The sequence below is a fragment of the Scyliorhinus torazame genome, chromosome 5, assembly GCF_047496885.1.
Source record: "Scyliorhinus torazame isolate Kashiwa2021f chromosome 5, sScyTor2.1, whole genome shotgun sequence".
Taxonomy (NCBI): Eukaryota; Metazoa; Chordata; class Chondrichthyes; order Carcharhiniformes; family Scyliorhinidae; genus Scyliorhinus; species Scyliorhinus torazame.
Window position 1 is genome coordinate 69,072,857 of NC_092711.1, and position 23,290 is coordinate 69,096,146.

Sequence of the window (23,290 nt, forward strand, 5' to 3'; positions counted from 1 at the left end):
TCCGTCGGGGAGTGGAAAGGTCACCAGGAAAAATGGAGGCTGGAGCATCAGGGAAGGCCGCACTGCTTACGGCTGAAGAAATAACCAAGGTGATGGCTGCGGAATTTGAAAAGCTGTTGGTGCAGATTGCGAAATGCATGGAGACGGTGAGGAAGGAGATGAGGGAGGTCTTGAGTGTGCTGGTGGAGGAGGCGGTTTCCCCGGTGAGGACGGAGGTGGCGAGCGCAGTGGCGGAGGTGCGAGAGCAAGGGGAGGCGCTGAAGGAAGTGGAGGAGACGTTATTGCAGCACGGTGATCAACTTGCCTCGATGGGGAAAGAGATGCGGAAGGTGATGGATACTAACAAGGATCTGCGAGGAAAAATGGAAGACCTGGAAAACAGATCCAGGCGACAGAATTTGAGGATTGTGGGGCTGCCCGAAGGAGTTGAAGGACCGAAGCCGACTGAGTATTTTGCCGCGATGCCGGCAAAACTATTGGGGGAGGGGGAGGATCCCTCCCGATATGAACTGGATCGGGCTCATCGGTCGTGGAGGCCTGTACCAAAGGTGAGTGAGCCGCCAAGGGCAGTGACTCTGTGCTTCCGTAGGTACAGGGTGAAGGAGAAGGTCCTGAGCTGGGCCAAGCAGAAGCAGGTGGTGCAGTGTGCTGGAGCTGTTATACATGTATACCAGGACTTTACGGTGGAGCTGGCAAGGAGGCGGGCTGCCTTCAACCGGATGAAGAGGGCACTGTACATTAGCACAGTGCGGTGCGGAATTGTATATCCAGCGAAGCTGAGGGTGACTTACAAGCTCAGGGACTTTTATTTTGGAACGGCGGAAGCAGCGGAGGAGTTTGCGAAAGCAGAAAGACTGTGGCAGAACTGACAAATTGGGGAATGGCCATGTGCCGATGTAACCTCATGATTGTATTTTCTTCTTTTTTGTATCACTGCGCGCGGGTGTAGAGGCAGAACAGGGTCCGAGTGGTCTAGCCGGGGTGGAAAGTTGGGGGGAAGGAACCGAGGTTGGGAGGAGGAGTTTTACAAGACGCAGTGGACGGGAGGAGTTGGAGACCTGCGGTGGTGGGGGGAGGGGGGGCTGTGTAAGATTAAGGGTGACTATGGGTAATCCCTGATTCCTTTTTGCCATTTGTTTATGTAAACATGCGGGTTGAGGTTTGGGGGTTGGTGGGTAGATGGGATCGTTGTTATTATAGGGACTGACATATCTCGCTGATTATTGTTTATTGTTGATGGATGTAAATGTGGGAGAAAATGTGAAAAAGGAGGAGAATAAAAAAAATTTCAAACAAAACCATGAATATTATTTCCCGCATCAATCTCGACTCCCTGGTTTCATCCCTGGCGTCCGGGTCCGTCTCTCGCATGCGCAGTGTGGAGCTCACTCGGAGCGTCTGTAAAAATGAAGGCAAATGATAAATGGGGAAAAGTGGGATCTGTGAAAATGGTGATGGTCAGGAAATAGCTGCAAATTAAGGAAATAATGATTGAGCATCGAGTTTAAAAAGGAAGGGATATGCTAATGACTAATTAGTGTCCGTAAAAACTTATTGGGAATCCAGGTTCGAATTCCTACCACGGTGGACAGTGGAACCTGAATTTAACAAAAAATCTGTAATTATAAGTCCAATGCTGAAATATGAAACCATTATCGTAAAACCCATCTTTCACTAATGTCCTTTAGGGAAGGCCCTGGTCTGGCCTACATGTGACTCCAGACCCACAGCAATGTGGTTGTTCTTGCCCTCTGAAATGGCCGAGGAAGCCATTCAGTTCAAGGGCCTTTAGGAATTGGCAATAAATACTGGCCCAGCCAGCGATGCCCACATACCACATATGAATTTTAAAAAGTCACAGAATACTCCAACACAAGGAGGCCATTTGGCCCATTAGGTCTGTGCCAGCTCTTTAATGGAGAAATCCAATTTGTCCTATTTCCCCCATCATTTTTGTAAAACCAGAAGAACACAGGAATTGGGAGCAGGAACAGACCATTTGAACCCTTGAGCCTGTTTGCCATTCAATTAAATCAAGGCTGACCCGATTATGGCCCCAACTCCACTTTCTTGTCTGTCCCCATTACACTTCCCGTACCAGCCTCCCCAAACAGGTGCCGGAATGTGGCGACTAGGGGATTTTCACAGTAACTTCATTTGAAGCCTACTTGTGACAATAAGCAATTTTCATTTTCACTCCCTTGTCGATCAAAAATCTATATAAATCAACACTAAATATTCTTTTATTCATTCACAGGAGGTGGGCTTCACTGCTTTGCCAACAGTCATTGCTCAACTGTAATTGCTCTTGAGAAGTTGGTCCGACTGCCTGGATGAGAACGGCTGCTCGGTGGGGAGGACGGGGGATGATTTTGAGTCCATCTGTAGCGAGGCGGTGGTTTCCCTCGTGCCCGACACCAAGTCGCCCCTCATCTCCTGAGGGGAACACTGGGATTTTCTATATGCCAACCTTAGTCGCCGAAACCGAGTGCAGCTAGATCTCGACCGGTGGTTGGACATAATAATAAGCTTTATTGTCACAAGCAGGCTGACATTAACACTGCAATGAAGTTACTGTGAAAAGCCCCAAGTCGCCAAATTATGGCACCTGTTCGGGTACACCGAGGGAGAATTCGTAATGTCCAATTCACCTAACAGGACGTCTTTCAGGACTTGTGGGAAGAAACTGAAGCACCCGGAGGAAACCCACGCAGACACAGGGAGAACGTGCTGACTCTGCACAGACAATGACCCAAGCTGGGAATCAAACCTGGGACCCTGGCACGGTGAAGCAACAGTGCTAACCACTGTGCAACTGTGGCACTGCTCATTAAGTCTTCCCGCACCTACGTTAAAGAGGTGGGAGACACGAACATGACTGAGCAGCGTTGGCTGAAATCTTTCCTCACTGGACTCCTGAGGGAGAGTTGGGGCCCGTGCTCCTCTGCTCTCTCTGAATACTAGAAACGTAAAGGTAGCACTTTACTGCTGACATGGAGGTGACATAGTCAACCACAACATCAAAGGCAGCAGGGACACGCCCTGCAGGTTCCAGAACTTTTTGGTCCTCCGGGACAGGAAGTATGCGGCGTGCTTCCTGCAGGAAACCCACACTGCTCTGGGAGATGAAGCCACGTGGCTCCTGGAGTGGTGAGGGGTGTCTACATGAGTCACCTAACCTCACATTTAGGCAAAGTGGCTCTATTTTTGACCCCACATTTTCAGCGGAGATCTTTGGGGTCAAGGGGCCAGTGCCCGACCTGACGGTCCACGAGGGGGCTGAGGTATTCATCTTGTGAATGTCTATGCTCCCCAGGCTGGACAGCAGAAGATGACTTTCTTCGAACAAGTGTCCACTCATCTTGGCACCATTGCTGTGGAAAAGTGCATCATCCTGGGGGTGGAATTTTAATTGCACCCTCGGAACAAAGGACTGCCTCGTACCCAGTGCAGCTCTCATGCGGTGGTGAAGTTAAGGAACCTGCTCGGGTTCTTTGACTTGGTGGATGTCTGGTGGACTATCCATCCTGACTCCAGCATCTGCAATTTAATGAGGCCTGGGGTCGGAGCATCCAGAATCGACTGCCTCTACATTTCAAGGGCGTATCTGCCCCATGTCCCGATGGCATCTGTGCAGCAGGTGCTTGCAGAGATTTGTGGGAGGACCTGCCGCAGGTCGACCCAGAGGGTGCCGGGAGACTTTCTACCCCTATGAGCCTTGGGGAACTGACCGGCACCCTCGACAGTCTATCCAGGGGCAAAACCTGGGGTGTATGGGCTGACCGTCGAGTTCTTCAGGGCGTTCTGGGATGTCCTGGGGAGTGACTATGCGGCGATCCTGGGGAAAGGTATCACGACCGGGAAGATGCTCCTCTCATGGGCTGCAGACACCATTATCCTGCTGCCAAAAAAGGGGGATCTCCACCATCTTAAGAACTGGTGTCCGGTCTCCCTCCTCAGCACGGATTACAAGATCTTCGCCAAGGCGATGTGTTTGTGCCTTGGCACTGTGCTGGACCACATGATCCACCCTGACCAGTTCTACACGGTCCCGGGCCGCACGATCCATAGCAACATCTATCTGGTCCAGGACCTGGTCCATCATTCCCAGAGGGCTGGTTTGTCGAGCACCTTCCTGCCCCTTGATCAGGAGAAGGCGTTCAACAGGGAGGATCACGAATATTTATTCAGGACTCTGCAAGCATTCGGGTTCGGGACACATTTTGTCGCCGGGATCCGACTTCTGTACACTGTTGCAGAGTGTCTCGTTAAGGTCAATGGGTCCCTGTCAGCGCCCCTTCACTTTGGGGGAGGAGTGCATCAAAACTGCCCCTTGCCTGGTCAACTCTATTCTATTTGCGTGGAGCCTTTCCTGCGCCTCATGCGGAGGAGGTTGTCGGGCTGCTTCTGCGCAGGCCGGGCATTGGGGTGGTCCTCTCGGTTTACCCTGATGACGTGCTCCTCATGTTCACTGATCCTGCTGACCTGCGGAGGATGCAAGAGTGCCAGGCTGTGTACTCCGCCGTGTCCTCTGCCAGGATAAACTGCCAAATGTTCCGGACTCCTGGTCACTCTGTGGCAGACGGACCCCCTCCCAGAGGAGCTCAGGCCTTTCACCTGGAGCAGGACCAGCCTCCTCTACTTGCGAGTACATCTTTGCCCGGCTGAGGAATCCTGGCAGGCTAACTGGCAGGAGCTGGCGGCCAAGGTCATGCTCGCAGGAAACATTGGACAGGACTGCTCTGAGTGCTGTCTTACAGGGGTCGCGTTCTCGTCATAAACCAGCTGATAGCCTTCATGTTGTGGTACCGGCTGGTCACTTCGACCCCTCCCTCTGACTTTGTCACAAAGCTCCAGAGAATGCTTGTAGAGTTCTTCTGGGACAAGGGACTGCACTGGGTCGCTGCTGAGATTCTGAGTCTCCCACGTAGGGAGGGCGGCCAGGTGCTGTTGTGCCTTCGCACCCAGGTGGTGACCTTCCGCCTTCAGACTCTGCAGCGTTACCTTTACTTTGAGTCCCCTCCACGATGGTGTGTCCTAGCGATGCATTTCTTCTGCCATGTGCACGGCCTGAATTATGACATGCAGCTCCTGTTCATAGATCTGCAGGGTCTTTGTTACCCTCCGCTGGCGCTGCCCGTCTTTTACCAGGACCTGCTCTGCTCAGGAATCCGCACCTCCACCAATACCATTTTGAGCGGCTGGCGGAGGAACGAGCTGTGGCTGCTGGGCTAACCAGGATCCTGGACGTGCTGGGTGGCGGAAGAATGGGCTGGTTGACACCCCATGAGTTAGCACAACGTGCGGCGGTGGACATCCGGCTTGAGGCCAATGCCATCCGAGATCTCAAAACAGTGGTGCTCGGATCCGCTGGCACTTGCGGTTTGGAGGACGCACAGTTGAATGGTGGTATCCCGTCTGGGCGAATCCCTGCCTGGACAGAATTCCACATTGGCCCCAGGCCCCGAAGCCTCCCTCGATGGACCGAATGGCCGACTGCAGCTCATATTTGTTTTGATCTCCTGGACAGGAAGCTGAGCTTGGATCTGCCAATCAGCCTGAATCAGCACCTTCAGGAGAATAGGGAGGGTGAATATTAGATACAGCAGAGTGAGAATGGAGGGAGATTGTGTGGGTTGGAGATTTACAGCTTTTGGGTATTAAGAAAGAAAATAATGTTCCATAGAAATGGGAATTGTCTGTTCTGAGTTTCTATCCTGTACTGACAGTGATGAATTTTGTAAATTGATTTTACAGGATATTAGACGAGGTGGAATTATAGACAAATCTCAATCATCATGTCTCGATCTGACAGTCACTCCCTTCCTTGGAACCTGAATATCATCGGCCTTTGAATCTAGAAGGAGAAAGTTTACCCAAACTGTCAGCTAAAGATTTCAAACATCAGTGTGACTGGAAAAGCACCGAGACCCACACAACGCACACCCGAGTGAGAGTGTTCCAGTGAACTGACTGTGGACAGTTCCTTAACCAGTTCCACAGCCTGAAAAACATCACAATATACTCAGCGGGAAAAGACTATACCTGTGTTGTGTCTGTGGAAGTGGCTTCAACTGATTGTCCAGCCTGGAGCGACACGAGGGGACCCAAAGCATGGAGAAACTGTGGAAATGTGAGGACTGTGGGAAGGGATTCAGAGTCCCATCAGAGCTGGAAACTCATCAACGCAGTTACACTGGGGAGAGGCCGTTTACCTGCTCCCAGTGTGGGAAGGGATTCACACGGTTATCCAGCCTGCAGAAACATCAGAGAGTTCACACTGGGGAGAAGCCATTCACCTGCCCTGTGTGTGGGAAGAGATTCACTCGGTTATCTCACCTGCATTCACATCAGCGAGTTCACACTGGGGAGTGGCCATTCACCTGCCCTCAGTGTGGGAAGGGATTCACTTGGTTATCCAGTCTGCAGTCACACCAGCGAGTTCACACTGGGGAGAGGCCATTCAACTGCTCTCAGTGTGGGAAGGGCTTCACTCAGTTATCCAATCTGCAGACACACCAGCGAGTTCACACTGGGGAGAGGCCATTCACCTGCTCTCAGTGTGGGAAGGGATTCACTCAGTTATCCAACCTGCAATCACACCAGCGAGTTCACACTGGGGAGAGGACATTCACCTGTTCTCAGTGTGGGAAAGGATTTGCTGAATTATCCAGCCTGCAGTCAGACCAGCGGGCTCACACTGGGGAGAGGCCATTCACCTGCTCTCAGTGTGGGAAGGGATTCACTCAGTTATCTAACCTGCAGACACACCAGAGAATTCACACTGGGGAGAGGCCATTCACCTGCTCTCAGTGTGGGAAAGGATTTACTCAATTATCCACCCTGCGGAGACACCAGCGAGTTCACACTGTAGAGAGGCCGTTCACCTGCTCTCAGTGTGGAAGGGGATTCACTCGGTTATCCAACCTGCAGAGACACCAGCGAGTTCACACTGGGGAGAGGCCATTCACCTGCTCTCAGTGTGAGACGGTATTGCATGTTTCATCGCACCTGCTGTGACACCAACAATTTCACAATTGATTACAGGGGTTGGATTCTGCTGTTATTGTTTCTGCTCCACATCCAGGACTGCATTTTGTTCATTCTGACAGGTGGTCAGTGGGGATGGTCGGAGGGTTTTCTTCTGCTGGACTGGCCTGTCTCACCACTTTGCCTCCAATGGGCTGTTGCTCTTTGAGCCTTGTTGCTAATACCTTGCTTCAAATTTCACAAGGGTGTTTGGAAGATTGAAGATATTTAGTTTCCATTTCTGTTTGTTCTCCCTCGCTGTCTCAGTATCTTGGTCCTCTGCTATATTCTGAAATCCTCCCAATCCTCAAGTTTTTTCCTATTTCTGATAACTTTATCGGCCTTTTCTTTCAATCTTATCCAAAACCACTTCCTCTGGTAGTGATGGTTTTTTGACCTTTTGAGGTTCTTATGCCTTAAGGGCTGGTTTTGCACAGTTGGCTAAGACAGCTGGCTTGTAATGCAAAATAAGACCAGCAGCGCAGCTTTAATTCCTGTTCCAGCCTCCCCGAACAGGTGCCGGAATGTGGCGACCAGGGGCTTTTCACAGTAACTTCATTGAAGCCTACTTGTGACAATGAGTGATTATTATTATTATTGAAGGAATGTAAAGTGTGAAATAATTATTGAAAGTCTATCCATTGCCTGTGGACTGTCACACCTTTTAATGTATTTACCCCAATCCACCTCAACTAATTTGTCCCTTCGACCTTCAAAATTTCCTTCAAACTTAATATCCTGGCTTCAGATTGGAATACCTCAGATTCAATATTCTGGTCACTCATCCCTAAAGGTTGTTTTCAGCGTGATTATCAATTAGCCCTTTATCGTTGCATAATATTAGATCTACAAGAGCCTGTTCTCTAGTTGGTTCCACAACTTACTGCTGTAGATAACTGTCCCTAACACACTCCAGAAACTTGTCCAGCATTAGTGCCCATTAGGTTAACCGAGTCTACATGCAGATTGAAGTCACCCAATAATGTTTTACCCATGCTACAAGCTTCTCTCATCTCCGATCAATACCATATCCCACACAACCCCTGCTGTTTGGTGTCCGAAACAGTTCTTACCAATGTTTCCTGCCCCATGCTGTTTCTTGGCTCCACCCAAACATATTCCACATTTTGTATTCCTGATCTGAGATCCACCCTTACTAATGTTCTGATGCCGTCCCTTATTATCCGAGCAACATCACCTCACCTCCTTTTCCTTTTTGCCTGCATCATCAACAAACTAAGCGACCATACCTTTGGTCCTGTCATCAAAGTCATTGATATGAATTGTGAAACGTTGATGCTCCAGCACTGATCCCTGTGACACACCGCTCATTACATCTTGCCAACCAGAAAATGGCCTATTTGTGCCTACTCTCGGTTTTCTGGCAGCTGGCTAATCTTTCCCTGTGAAAGACCGTTCTGGGATTAAAGACTGCCAGACTGTGAAAAGAAAAGAACGGAAGTGAATCCTCAGAAATGACTCATTACATTGGACTGGTTCTGAGATAATTCAATTTCGACTTGCAGGGCAGAGTAACTATAATCGTGCAGTGCGACTTTAGATTGTGTAACTTTGGTACGGTAACACAGTGGTTAGTACTGGAGCTTCACAGCGCCAGGGTCCCAGGTTCAATTCCCACTTGGGCCACTGTTGTACAGAGTCTGCACGTTCTCCCCGTGTCTGCGTGAGTTTCCTCCAGGTGGTCTGGTTTCCTCCCACAAGTCCCGAAAGATGTGCTTGTTAGATGAATTTGGCATCCTGAATTCTCCCTCTGGGTACCCGAACAGGCGCCGGACGTGGCAACTAGGGGATTTTCACAGTAACTTCATTGCAGTGTTAATGTAAGCCTACCTGTGACAATAATAAAGATTATTATTATTTAAAAAGAGCAAAGTTCTGTGCGCAGGATAAAGTAGCTTCTAATTTGTTTGTTGCATTAAAAGTCATAAAAGGTGAAGTCCCGTCGTGTGATCCTTTAATTTGTTGACTGGGAATTCAATTTTTTTTCAAGAAGTTGCTGACCTTTATGGAGGTCCTAATCCACAAATTCTGACTTCCCTCGTGCACTTTTCTGTCTCTGTTGCTCGTGTCAATGACAGCCCGGTGATGGAGCTGAGGACTGAATTTAGCTGAGAATAAAGGGGCCTGTTCACTAATAGAGACAGGAAGGTGTTGGAGGCCTGACTGGCAAATGGACCTCCAACTAATCAGGGGTGGAGGGTGACAGGGGCTGATGGTGATGCGACTGCCAGGTTTCATTGCTCCTGTGTCCAAAGCGGGGAGTTAGAGAAACAGGGTACAGAGGAGCTGAAGGAAAACAATTTGGGACCAGAACATTGTGAACATCCTTTTTCTCTGGTTGTCTTTGATCCTCAAACAATTCTCTGTTAGTTTTTTTAACCATGTTCTGTTTCATCAATAAACTTTCAACCAGAAAATACATTAATTTGCTGGACTTGTCCTGGGGTAGAGAAGATTTGATTTTTCTTTTGATGCATAGTTTGAAAATGAAGTTCAGGGAATCAATCGTGACTAATTTATCAAGGTTCTTTGAGGAGGTAACAAGGGATGTCAATAAAGGAAAACCTGTAGATGTGCTTTATTTGGATTTCCAGAAGGTATGTCCCAAGGTGCAACATCAAAGCTTATTACACAAAATAAGAGCTCACTGTGTGGGGGGCAACATATCAGCATGGATAGAGGATTGGTTAGCTAACAGGAAGCAGCCAGCAGGTATAAATGGGTAATTTCTGGGTGGGTAAGATGTGACAAGTGGAATATCACCAGGATCAATGCTGGGCTCCCAACCATTTACAATCAACATGAATGTGTTAGGATGATGGGATTGAATGTATGACTCAGGAAGGGAAGTAATATGTGAAGTAGATTTAAGGAGGCTGCAAAAGTCGAGAGAGAGTCACCCAAGGCCGGAATCGCACCCGGATCCCAAGTGCTGTGAGGCAACAGTGCTAACCACTGTGCTCCCGTGCCACCCCTTCAACTGTCCCTTTATTGTCACTGGGTCAAACTCCTGGAATTCCCTCAGGAACAGCACAGTAGGTGTATCTATACCACACGGACTCCAGCGATTCAAGAAGGCAGCTCACCACCTTCTCAAGGACAATTAGGGATGGGCAATAAATGTTGGCCTCGCCACATCCCATGAAAGAATAAATAACAAATTCCTACCTTGGAGGTGAAACTATGTTCCTGTCAGGGGGCGGGGCTTGAAGCACCGAGTGGGCGGGGCTTGGATCACCTTCAGACTCCCTCAGCAATGACCGCACAGGTGCACTGAAATGAAATGAAAATGAAAATCGCTTATTGTCGCAAGTAGGCTTCATATGAAGTTATTGTGAAAAGCCCATAGTCGCCACATTCCGGCGCCTGTTCGGGGAGGCTGGTACGGGCTGGTACTGCAGCATATCGCCCTCAGCAAGATGGCAGCCGTTAACCTGGGCCTTTCATCGGAGAACCGCATTGAAGGGGCGGCACGAGAACACAGTGGTTGTTTGCAAATGCGGATCGGTAGCTTTTCATTCTGGGCCTACACCGGGTGTTTATGAAGCCTCACAAACCACCCGCCAGTACTATCGCTCCCCGCTCGCCTGCAGTTTCTAATTCTGTCAGAAGTCTTACAACACCAGGTTAAAGTCTAACAGGCTTGTTTCGAATCACTAGCTTTCGGAGCGCAGCTCCTTCCTCAGGTGAAGGAACAGTGCTCTGAAAGCTAGTGATTCAAAACAAACCTGTTGGACTTTAACCTGGTGTTGTAAGACTTCTTATTGCGCCCACCCCAGTCCAACGCCGGCATCTCCACATCATATATAATTCTGAACTGCGAAGAATTTCACCCCAAGAACATCGCTCCAGTATCGGCGCTGCGCATGCTCCAGATTACAATACCCGGGGAGTGATTGACGGCAGCTCAGGACCAATGGGAAAAGGGGGGCGAGACTGGCGAACCAAGCAGGAGCAGCTGGTCCTCCAACCAATGAGAATGAATGAGGGGCGGGGCTGAGCCCAGAACTCCCTTATTGGCTGAAACTCTGCATCATTTCGAAAGCTGATTTGTCTCAAACTCCAGGAGAAAACTGGACCTTTCTGTTTGTGGCTTTAACCCTGTGGGTGTGGAGCAAACATTTCAACATTTGTTACTGAAATGTGGCAACATGATGAAATAATGCTGATTTAAAGGAATAATTCGGCAGACAGGGAATGTCACCATGAGAACAAGGAGTCCCTGATTTCAGTTGGTGAACGAGCAGTAGGGTCAGGACAAGTTACGGAGAAGGTTAATAATGTCATCATTTAGAACAACACAGACTATAAAGGAACATAAGAACTAGGAGCAGGAGTAGGCCATTTGGCCCTTCGAGCCTGCTCCGCCATTCAATGAGATCATGGCTGATCTTTTGTGGACTCAGCTCCACTTTCCCATCCAAACACCATCACCCTTTATTCCTCAAAAAACTATTTACCTTTATCTTGAAAACATTTAATGAAGGAGCATCATTATCAACTGGTGTGTGGAGAGATCATGTTCACTGTAGATCTGTCAGCACAGAAACCGCACTGTGCTTCTGGATACACTCATTCTGCAGGTAGATGAATCTTTTAAACATGACCCTAGTGAAGGTCTTCCTGGTGATGCTAATCCTGTAGTTGCTGCAATTTCCTCTGTCACTGCTGTTTTTATCATTTGTGATGATTTTAGCATCATGCACATGGAATGATTCCAGCCTCCCAACCGGGAAGGAGGTCGTGAAGGTGTGACAGTCGATGGGACTTTGCGTTTGAGCAGTTCAGCTGGAATTCCATCCTTGCCGGGCACCTTTCTACTTGTTGAGCAATCAATGGCCTTGTCCAACTTAACCATAACTGGAAGCTGCAGGAGCGTCAGAAAGAGACTGGGATATGTCTACAGCTGACAGTCATGTTCAACCTAGCGGGACATCTATTCACATCCGTCAGGATGTCACCATCTGGGATTTCAGGGGAACGACTTTGGTGATGGTCAGACCCATTTTTGCTTCAATGACAGGTTAATCTCTGCTGAGTGGCTCTCAAACCAGTCTGTGTTGTGCGCTCCATCTTTATCGTTGAATGCTGTAGGATCTTTCCAATGCAGAAGGAGGCCATTTGGCCCATCGAGTCTGCAGTGACCCTGTGAAAGAGCACTCAACCTCGGCCCACTCCCCCGCTCTATCCCCCTAACCCTGGCTGCTGCTGCTGTGTCAGAAATGATTGAACTCAGTGACTTCCAAGTTTCATCAATATCAATGTTGATTGATGAAGTTTTTATTGATGTGCCTGTGAAATATTTCACAGTTTAGTTTAATGTTCCTTGATAATGTCATTTCACAATGGACATGCTACTGTGAGGAATGTGTGAGTAACAATTGTCAGCAATGATTAATCAGCACTTTCTAATTGGAGATGTTAATCAGTGGAACCTTTCAAACTCTGAATTGTAGATTTTGGATCAAACATCAATTTCGGATTGAAGTAAAAGTTCAGAATTGTCTTGTTCCTGTTCAGAGTTCCTGAATGAAGCTTCACCTTCCGCGGGACTCCTGACACCTGGAGCTTCTCAACTCCACTTCCCGCCCGCCCCGCCCCCACCGATGCCCGCGCCCCTCCCCCTCCCTTCCTCCGCGCCCCCCCCCCCCCCCCCCTCCCCGCCCCTTTCTTGTTTGAAAAGCAACGGCAGCCGCGCGAGGGAGTGCGCGCGCCGCCGGCCAGCATCAGCTCAACAGCGAGGCCAAGCTTTCCTCAAACTCTCCCACAATCCCCCGCTCAGCCTCCTCGAGACAGCATGGCCCGGGCCCGGGCCAAGGGCAAGGAGGCAGGTGGAGACTGGAAGAAATTCCTCTGGGATTCCGAAATAAAAAAGCACTTTTTAGGCAGGACCGGCAGTCGTTGGCTCAAGATATTCTGGTTCTTCTTGATCTTTTATGGCTGCCTCGCTGGGATCTTCATTGGAACCATTCAAGCGCTGCTGCTCACGATTAGTCTATTTGAACCCAAACACCAAGACAGAGTTGCACCCCCAGGACTATCACAAACACTGTATTTGTTCAAAACAGAAAGTTCCTTTAGTATGTCAGACCCAAACTCCTACGAAAGTTTTGCGAAAAGTTTGAACACGTTCTTGGATCTTTACAATGACTCCAGTCAGGGTGGCAACACTCCTTTTGAGAACTGTGAAGAGATTCCTCCAGCCTACATTCATGCAGGCCCACTGGGTGATTCAGGACAGAAGAGAGCGTGCAGATTTTACCGGACGTGGTTTAAGACTTGCTCTGGATTAAATGATCCTAATTACGGTTATGCTGAAAACCCCACATTGTTCCGAAGCTCAACAGGATTCTTAACTTTTATCCCGGGCCTCCAAAGAATTCCACCGAACTTGCAGAAGATTTGCAAATCAATTATAATCCGTTTATTATTCCCATTCATTGTGCAGCAAAGAAAGAAGACCGAGATAAAATTGGACCTGTGAAATAGTTTTCATAGAATTTACAGTGCAGAAGGAGGCCATTCGGCCCATCGAGTCTGCACCAGCTCTTGGAAAGAGCACCCTACCCAAGGTTCACACCTCCACCCTATCCCCATAACCCAGTAAGCCCACCCAACACTAAGGGCAATTTGTCATGGCCAATCCACCTAACCTGCACATCTTTGGACTGGGAGGATTCAGCGGCTTTCCTTTGCAGTACTCCCCATACATGGCAACCGTCTGCAGGAAAAATACCTTCAGTTCTTTGTTGCTATTCAGTTTATAAACGTCAAACAGAATACGGAAGTGCGCATTGAGCGTAAAGTGTATGGTGAAAATATTAACTATAGGAATGTGGCAACTAGGGGCTTTTCACAGTAACTTCATTTGAAGTCTACTTGTGACAATAAGTGATTTTCATTTCTGGGACGTTTTGAAGTAAAATTTGAGATCACGAGCTGATAACTGCATAATACAATTTGCCCCTTTATTTCAAATTAGTCTTGAACAAACTGTCGTATATATGGGACCTACACTTAATCTATATGCTTTACACTAGCTTTCTGCATTTACCTAGGTACGTAACATAAAAGCAATAGTAGTACATATTTATTCCACTGTAAATGATAATACTTGAGCTATGGGTATGCCCATTACTGTAAATTATAATTCCACTAATGAAGCAGTGTTTGTGTTCTTGGGTATTGCTGCCTTGTGCCTCGTGTGAGTTTGAGTGTACATTACTGTAGAGCATTCACAGGTCCTTCAAATTATGTTGCCGTTTTTAAGCACACTTTGCTTTCCCAGTTGTAAATACTCTGAAAATTGCCATGGTATTTGATTTTGTTTCTGTTATGCCCATGTGTATGAATATACTTCTCCTTAGTGTGACTTTGTTGGTGTCTTAACAGGCTGGATGACTGAGTGAAGGTAGCAAAGTTAAGGAGAAACTATTTCTCCCAAAGGGCTGAATCTGTGGACTTCGCTGCCCCAGAGTGCGGTGGATGCTGGGACAGTGAGTAAATTTCAAGATGAGTTAGACAGATTTTTAATTGGTAATGGGTTGAAGGGTTATGGAGAATGGGAAGGATGGTGGAATTACGGCCAGGATAAGATCAGACATGATTGAATGGCGGAGCAGATTCGATTGGCCAAATGGCCTAATTCTGCTCCTATATCTTATGAACTTATCAACACTTCCCTTGGAGGACGTCCGGTGACGGCGGGCAGGAGGCGGCCGCAGAATGGAGAGCCCCCGCTCGGGAACGGCAATTTCGGGGCTTTAAGCCCGGTCCCACGGAGGCGGCAGAAGATGGGAGAAGGCACGGAGGAGGCACTGAGAAGACACAGGAGGGAAAAACCCCCAAAGAAAAATGTCGAGGGTGAGCAAAAAAACGGCTGAAAAAAAACCAGCTGGAGGTCCGTCGGGGAGTGGAAAGGTCACCGCGGGGTCACCAGGAAAAATGGAGGCAGGAGCACCAGGGAAGGCCGCACTGCTTACGGCTGAAGAAATAACTAAGGTGATGGCTGCGGAATTTGAAAAGCAGTTGGCGCAGATTGCGAAATGCATGGAGACGGTGAGGAAGGAGATGAGGGAGGTCTTGTGTGTGCTGGTGGAGGAGGCGGTTTCCCCGGTGAGGACGGAGGACGAGTGCAGTGGCGGAGGTGCGAGAGCAAGAGGAGGCACAGAAGGAAATGAAGGAGACATTGCAGCACGGTGATCAACTTGCCTCGATGGGGAAAGAGATGCGGAAGGTGATGGATACTAACAAGGATCTGCGAGGAAAAATGGAAGACCTGGAAAATAGATCCAGGTGACAGAACTTGAGGATTGTGGGGCTGCCCGAAGGAGTTGAAGGACCGAAGCCGACTGAGTATTTTGCCGCGATGCTGGCAAAACTACTGGGGGAGGGGGAGGACCCCTCCCGATATGAACTGGATCGGGCTCATCGGTCGTGGAGGCCTGTACCAAAGGCGAGTGAGCCGCCAAGTGCAGTGACTCTGTGCTTTCGTAGGTACAGGGTGAAGGAGAAGGTCCTGAGCTGGGCCAAGCAGAAGCGTGTGGTGCAGTGGGCTGGAGCTGGTATACGGGTATACCAGGACTTTACGGTGGAGCTGGCAAGGAGGCGGGCTGCCTTCAACCGTGTGAAGAGGGCACTGTACATTAGCAAGGTGCGGTACGGCATTGTATATCCAGTGAGGCTGAGGGTGACTTACAAGCTCAGGGACTTTTATTTTGGAACGACGGACGCAGCGGAGGAGTTTGCGAAAGCAGAAGGACTGCGAAGGCAGAACTGACAAATTGAGGAATGGCCATGTGCCGATGTAACCTCATGACTGTATTTTCTTCTTTTTTGTATCACTGCGCGCGGGTGTAGAGATTAAAGGAGCCAAGGTGGTATATATTTGGACAAGGGAAGGGATGGGACTTTCACTCAAAATGAGAGTTCTTTGGGGTGTAGGTGGATATGCGGGGTTTGTGTGCTAAAAGGGGATCTTTGGACTTTCCTGGGGCCGGGCAAGTGGGAAAGGGACCAGGGCGGGGGCCTCCATGCTGGCCGGTGTGTGCCGGCCAGTGAACGGAAGTGAGGTGGGGGAGGGGCTGCGGCCATCGGAGCCTGGCAGAACAGGGTCCGAGTGGTCTAGCCGGGGTGGAAAGTTGGGGGGGAAGGAACTGAGGGTAGGGGGAGGAGTTTTACAGGAGGCAGTGGACCCGAGGAGCTGGAGACCGGGGGTGGGGGGGGGGTGGGGGTGGGGGTGGGTGGGGGTGGGTGGGTGGGGGGGGTGGGGGTGGGGTGGGGTGGGGGTGGGGTGGGGTGGGGGGGTGGGGGTGGGGTGGGTGGGGGGGGTGGGGGGGGTGGGGGTGTGGGGTGGGGGTGGGGGGGTGGGGTGGGTGGGGGTGGGGTGGGGTGGGTGGGGGTGGGGTGTGGTGGGGTGTGTGTGGGGGGGGTGGGGGTGTGTGGTGGGGGGATGGGGTGGGGGGGGGGTGGGGGGGCGGGGGTGTGGTGGGGGTGGTGGGGGAGGTTGGGGGGTGGGGGAGGGGTGTGGGGGGGGTGGTGTGGGGGTGGTGGGGGTGGTGGTGGGGGGGTGGGTGGTGGGGGGGTGGTGGTGGGGGGGGTGGGGGGGGTGGGGGGGAGCTGTGTAAGATTAAGGGTGACTACGGGTAATCCCTGATTTATTTTTGTAATTTGTTTATGTAAACATGCGGGTTGAGGTTTGGGGGGTGGTGGGTAGATGGGATCGTTGTTGTTATTATGGGGACTGACATATCTTGCTGATTATTGTTTATTGTTGATGGATGTAAATGTGGGAGAAAATGTGAAAATGGAGGAGAATAAATTTTTTTTTTTAAAAAACACTTCCCTTGGAACAACATGAAGTGTCTGCTGCTTTCCAGATCCCTTCCTTTCAACTCACTTTTCAATTCGACTGCTTTGCATTATTCTCAACTCCAGAGAGAACACTCATCCCACAGAACCTCTCCTCCAAGGACAACTGCCTGATCTCAGGAATCAATCCAGTGAAAATTAGCTCCTCACTGGCAGTGAGCGAATAGAGAGAAGAAAGAGCAGAAAGGTGAAAAGCGATAGAGACACAGATAGGCAGAATGTAAGAGTGAAGGAGACTGAGCCAAATATAGAAACAAAGAGAGACAGAATGGGGTAGACATTAAAAGCAGCAGATACATTTCACCATTCCATATGATTGCTAACTTAGATTAACAGACAGAAAGAAGGAAAAAATACTTAGATTTAAACAGTGCCAGCAGAGAGTCAGGAAAAAGAGAGGGGCTGGGGAGGAAAGAACAAATGATCTTATGATGGGATTGATAAATGGAGTGATTAAATGACAAAGAGGATGATGGTACCGGGCAATATTGTAATAATGAGAGAAGTAAAAAAACTAATAGACCAAGAAAAGAAACAAAAGACAGGTCCGAATTTAAAATTATAACAGACAAACCACTATCAACATCTAATGTCTGAAAGATTGAATGATGGTTCCAATCTGAAATTGTTGAAATGAATGTGCCTGATCAACAGATGAGTTCTCTGACCTACCATTCAGCTTCATTGGAACAGTGCAGGACATCCAAGGTACAGAGGTCAGACTAGGAGTGGAGCAGAGAATTCAAATGAATGCTCAGAATCACATTCATCATGTGGTGATGTTCCACAAAGCAGTCACAAAATCTGAATTTAGTTTCAGAATAATACAAAGCAGTCGAATTGAAAAGTGAGTTGAAAGGAAGGGATCTGGAAAGCAGTAGACACTTCATGTTGTTCCAAGGGAAGTGAGGTCTGGTTGTGTCAATAAGACAATAGGAGCAGAATTAGGCCATTTGGCCAATCGAATCTGCTCCGCAATTTAATCATGTCTGATCTTATCCCGGCCGTAATTCCACTGTCCTAAACTGTGTGGAGATCACATAGTGAGCAGCAAGTGAACATAACTAAATTGCAAGAAGTATAAGTATGTCCCGCGTCATCTGGAAAGTGTATTTTGGGACTTGAAATCCCTCTCTGGGCTGGAAACACATGTGTAAATGCCATTGTAAAAAGATTGTTCACCAGTTGAAAGTGGAAAAGAGTTCACTCGGTCATGCCATTTACTGACTTGGCCACACAGTCACACTGGAGAGAGACCATTCAGATACATAGTGTGTATGAGAGGGATTTACTCAGTTTCCCTACTCATTAACACTCCAGCTTTAAAGGTTCGAAAGGCTCTGATCCACAATTGCTGAATTCTTATTGGCAAGACAGAGTTTAAATATTCGGTGTATGGGGAAAATTCACTTGTTCACCCCACCTGCTGAGGCGCCAGTGAGTACATATCGAACTATTGGGGTTTATTCTGCAGTTAATTACACTGAGGACAGGACTATGCTTCCTGAGAAATTGGTTGATGCATCAATTAGTTTAATAATTTTACATGTTAACCCTATAGCTGCGATCATAATCAGACATGAAATACAATTTTCGTCAAACAATATCACCTTTCAATGGCGGGTGGTGGTACCCAGCATTCCTGGCGAACGAGAATATGCCCTATCATCACAATAGCAGATGTGTGCGCATGCACAACGGATGTTGTTGAATAGAGCATGCGCCATGCGTGTTCATGCGCAGTTTGGGTGCTGGAGCTGCAGGGGCGCGATGGAGTGGCTTCAGGAACACCCAGTGGAGGAGGCCTCAAACCCAGAACAAGAAGCTCCCCGTCCCCAATTTGAACCGACCCCGGTGGTAATTGCAGAACCTCTGTAACTGGGGAGATGGGGGTAATTCCAGTGGATCAGAGACCCAGGCCAATGGTCTGCGGACAGGGGCTCAAATCCCACCCTGGAGTTGGGGAAGTTTAAATTAAATTAATAAAGGGGGAGGAATCTGGAACATAAATTCACTTTCAGTAGGAATGACCATTACAGCTACCATCAATTGTAAACTGATGGGAATCTGCTGTCCTTCCCTAGTCTGGCCTACATGAGATTCAGAAACAAATCCAATGAAACCCACATCCCATAAAATAACAAAGGAAAAATTGATGGACTTGGGTTAATGACAGTCAACTTCCTCGGGGGGGCAGGACATGTGCAGGGTCATCACTGTCCCTGTGCGGTGGCACAGTGGTTAGCACCGCTGTCTCACAGCACTGGGAACACGGGTTTGATTCCAACTTTGGGTGACTGCGGGGAGATTGCACATTCTCCCCGTGGCTGTGTCAGGCTTGCCTCCTGGTGCTCTCGTTTAGTCCCACAGTCCAAACGTGTACAGGTTCGGTGGATTGGCATCCCTCAGTTGCCCCTTCATGTCTAAAGGTCCGGTGGTGTTATGGGAATAGCGTGAGGGAGTGGGTCCTGTCGGGTGTTCTTTCGGAGGGTCAGTACAGACTCTGGGCTGAATGGCCTCCTGCACTGTAGGGATTCTATGAAATATATATGTAAATGTTCTGAATTGCCATCCTGGACTGACAGCAATGGATTTTGGAACTCCTTTTATAGGGTGTAACACCGCAAACTCAAACCAAAAAAAATATTTGTCTCTGTTGAATTTTTAACCTTCGACATTGTGTTCACAGGATGTTGGAAAAGCAGGAGATGAAGGCAGGAAACTCAAACCAAACATCACATCAGGATCTGACGCGATTGCCTAAATTACTGTAATCTGAATATCATTTAATCTTGAACATGGAAGGAGAAAGCAATGGAGAGAAACCGTCCACGTGTTCTGTGTGTGGACGAGGATTCAGCCGATCATCTGGCCTCTTGAGACATAAATGCAAACACGCTGGGGAGAAACCATGGAAATGTGGGGACTGTGGGAAGAGGTTCAGATACCCGTCTGAGCTGAAAACTCATCAACACAATCACAATGGAGAGACACCGTTCACCTGCTCCGACTGTGGGAAGGGATTCACCACCTCATCCATCTTGCTGACACACCAACGGGTTCACACTGGAGAGAAACCATTCACATGCTCCGAGTGTGGGAAGGGATTCCCTACCTCGTCTATCCTGCTGAAACACCAGCGAGTTCACACAGGGGAGAGGCCATTCACCTGTTCGGATTGTGGAAAGGGATTCACTGATTCATCCGACCTGCTGAAACATCAGCGAATTCATAACGGAGAGAGGCCATTCATCTGCTCTGTGTGTGGGAAGGGATTTACTCAGTCAAAGACCCTGCAAAAACACCAGCGAGGTCACACCGGGGAGAGACCATTCACCTGCTCTGAGTGTGGGAAAGGATTCACTCAGTCATTCATCTTGTTGAAACACCAGCGTGTTCACACTGGGGAGAGGCCATTCATCTGCTCCAGTTGTGGGAAGGGATTTACTGATTCAGCCACCCTGCTGAGACATCAGCGAGTTCACACTGGGGAAAGGCCATTCACTTGCTCCAAATGTGGGATGGGATTCACTCAGTCATCTCACCTGCTGAAACACCAGCGGGTTCACCAGTGACTGCAGTGATTGGATTTTGTTGTTAATCACATCCAGGACCAAATCATTTTTATTGGCATCTGTTTCTGCTGAGGTTAATAGACCCCAGCACAGTTGTAGGACATGTTATGGATAAAAGTTTTAAAAAACAACTTTGTGTTGAGCAGTTTGGTGAATGTTTTTACTGTCTCTAACACAAATGAGTTCCTTTTGAATGCTCTCCCCCTCCCCAGTCTCCTCCATCTTCATCACTAACAACAAGTGTGAGGGGCTCTTGGAGCTTCTTTATAACTAAAATTGTGACAATCCAATCCGCTGCCTCTGCTGCTTCCCTCCCTCCTACTAGCCCACCGGGACAAACTGACTCTTAATTTCCCCCTTGTCTGAGTCCTGAACTCCTATCTTCCTCCATCCAGCACCCTCACACACCAGTGAGTTCATACTGCAGAGAGAGGGTTTAAATGCTGAGACTGTGACAGGAGCTGTAAAACCCACATTCACTGATGGTTCACCAGTGCAGTCACTCTGGTTCCACTCTATTCATCTGCTCTCAGTGCAGGGAGAGGTTCAGCCGATTGTCTATCCTGCAGCAGCACCAGTGAGTTCACACCGGGGAGAGGTCATTCAGTCCAAAGATGTGCGGGTGAGGTGGATTGGACATGCTAAATTGCCTTAGTGTCCAAAAAGGTTAAGTGGGGTTACTGGGTTAAGTGGAGTTAGTGGGTTACGGGGATAGGATGGAGGTGTGGGCTTGGGTAGGGTGCTCTTTCCAAGGGCCGGTGCAGACTCAATTGGCCGAATCGCCTCCTTAGCACTGTAAATTATATGATTCTATGACCTGCTCCATGTGTGGGGAGGGATTCACTGAGTCATTCAACCTGTTAACACACCAGCGGGTTCATACTGTCGGAAGCTATTTTAAATGTGTTTTAAAATTTCTCTGGAGCTGATGTCCTATCAGCATGTTCACACTGACCATTCAGGATCTCACTGTGGGTTCAGGTGATCATGTGGACTCAGTGTCCGCCAGCGCACTCATACTGGGCAGAGACTGTACATCTATTCCATGTGTGGGAAGAGATTCGCTCAGTCATCCCACCTCAACACACATCCACTTGTCCACACTTTTCAAAGTTCTGACTGTGAGCAGATCGGATCTGCTGACAAACACATTCACACGAGTAAGAGGCTGTTCACCCGCTCTGTGTGTGGCGAGAGATTCACTTGGTCATCACCCCCACTGAGTCACCAGTGAATTCATGGTGATTACAGGGGTTGGATTCTGCTGTTATTGCTGCTGTTAATCACATCCAGGACTGAACCATGTTCATTCTGACAGTTGGAGTTTGTTTCTGTTGATAATAATTCCAGTAACTGGAATGAAGTTTAATATTCTGGATAAATGTCAAATAAATCAGCTTTGTTTAAACCTGTTGTACATTTTTGTGTTTCCCATCTGAGTATTTAACATCACGTGTCTCGAGCTCAGAAAGGACAATCTGGGGGAGGCTCATACGGCAGCAACTGAACTTCAGGCTCACAATTTACTGACGGTCAGACCCATGCAGAAACTCTGGCTGTATTTCTTCAGAAGCTACTTCTCAGCTCGTTTCAGCTCACCTTCCAAACGAAAACTCAATTCAACTGTTTTTCTGCAAAATGCCTGGTACCATAGCTCCTCCCATTAATTACATCATCTTACCAAGATGAAACTTAATTAACTCCACAGGGAACCTCCTTAATACAAATAAAACTCCATTCGCCCAAACTTTTTACAATGCCATAATTACACCTCTGGCTGCCAAAATCTTTCAAACCAGGATTCTTTAAAAACACCACTGCAGCAGTCATACACACACTAACCCAGGCTTTAACCCTTACTGCACCAAATACCTATAATACAATATATCTGAAATCCCTCCATTCATCACAAGGCTCATTTTCCCAAATGTTTAGTTGACGTATAGAAATCCTGAGTTCTCACTGGGACAGGCACCTATCAATATGTTTTGAAAAATAAACTGCTGGTTTATGTTTTCATAGTGGCTGCAAAAGCTTGGAACACAGTTAATGAAAAGGATACTAAGTGACACACAGCCTAAAACTAATACAGAAATTACAAAGTTATCTCATAAAATTTATAACAAGTGTGCATAAAATCAGTGCATAAAGGTGTCAGTGTGTAAATGTTGAGAGAGCAAAATATATTATAAACTACAGCATGACATATTCAAATAAAACATATTTGTATGTAATATGTGTTAAACTGACGAAAGAACTATGAAAACTGATTGGAGAACTTAAATTATTTAAGTTCACAAACCAAAGGTGGTTACATAGTGTGACAGAAAGTGACTGCTTCTTTCCAGAAACTACAAGTTAAAGGTTAAACTAATTTAAAATACAAGGCTGAAGGTTTGAAATCTCAGTTTTCTTCACACAACCTCACAGTTTTCTTCACTCAAACTGATGTATAACTGTTCATTTTCAATGGCAGGAGAGTTTAACGGTTCCAAACCTTTGTTCATCCAACCTTTATGGGATTCACAGCAGTTGCCCTGTAATTAAACCATTAAAGTGTAACTTTGTCCTTGCCTCAGGCCATGGGATGTATTTCACTTGTCCAGTTTGGCAGGAAGAATAGAAAAAACAATATTCTTGTGATCTTATGAGACAAAATCCCATCTTCACACTGAGGATACCCTCCATTGTCCCGTGTGACACTATCACTGTGCTAAATGGGGTAGATTCAGAACACATCTCGATAAAAACAGGGTATCCAAGAAATGAAAATGAAATGAAATGAAAATCGCTTA

General features: G+C 48.0%; 1 protein-coding gene and 1 pseudogene across 1 annotated transcript in view; both read left to right on the top strand.

Annotated features, from left to right (window-relative positions):
- Positions 1-21,903, top strand: part of LOC140418290 (uncharacterized) — a 38,123-nt gene extending 16,220 nt beyond the window's left edge. The window contains exons 3-4 of the mRNA XM_072501759.1: positions 6,139-6,616; positions 19,819-21,903. Of these exons, the coding sequence (XP_072357860.1) occupies positions 6,139-6,616; positions 19,819-20,495 (1,155 nt within the window). The 3' untranslated portion in view covers positions 20,496-21,903. The remainder of the gene's footprint in view (positions 1-6,138; positions 6,617-19,818) is intronic.
- LOC140418288 (sodium/potassium-transporting ATPase subunit beta-1-like) lies at positions 12,786-13,674 on the top strand (annotated as a pseudogene).
- Positions 21,904-23,290: the final 1,387 nt, after the last annotated feature.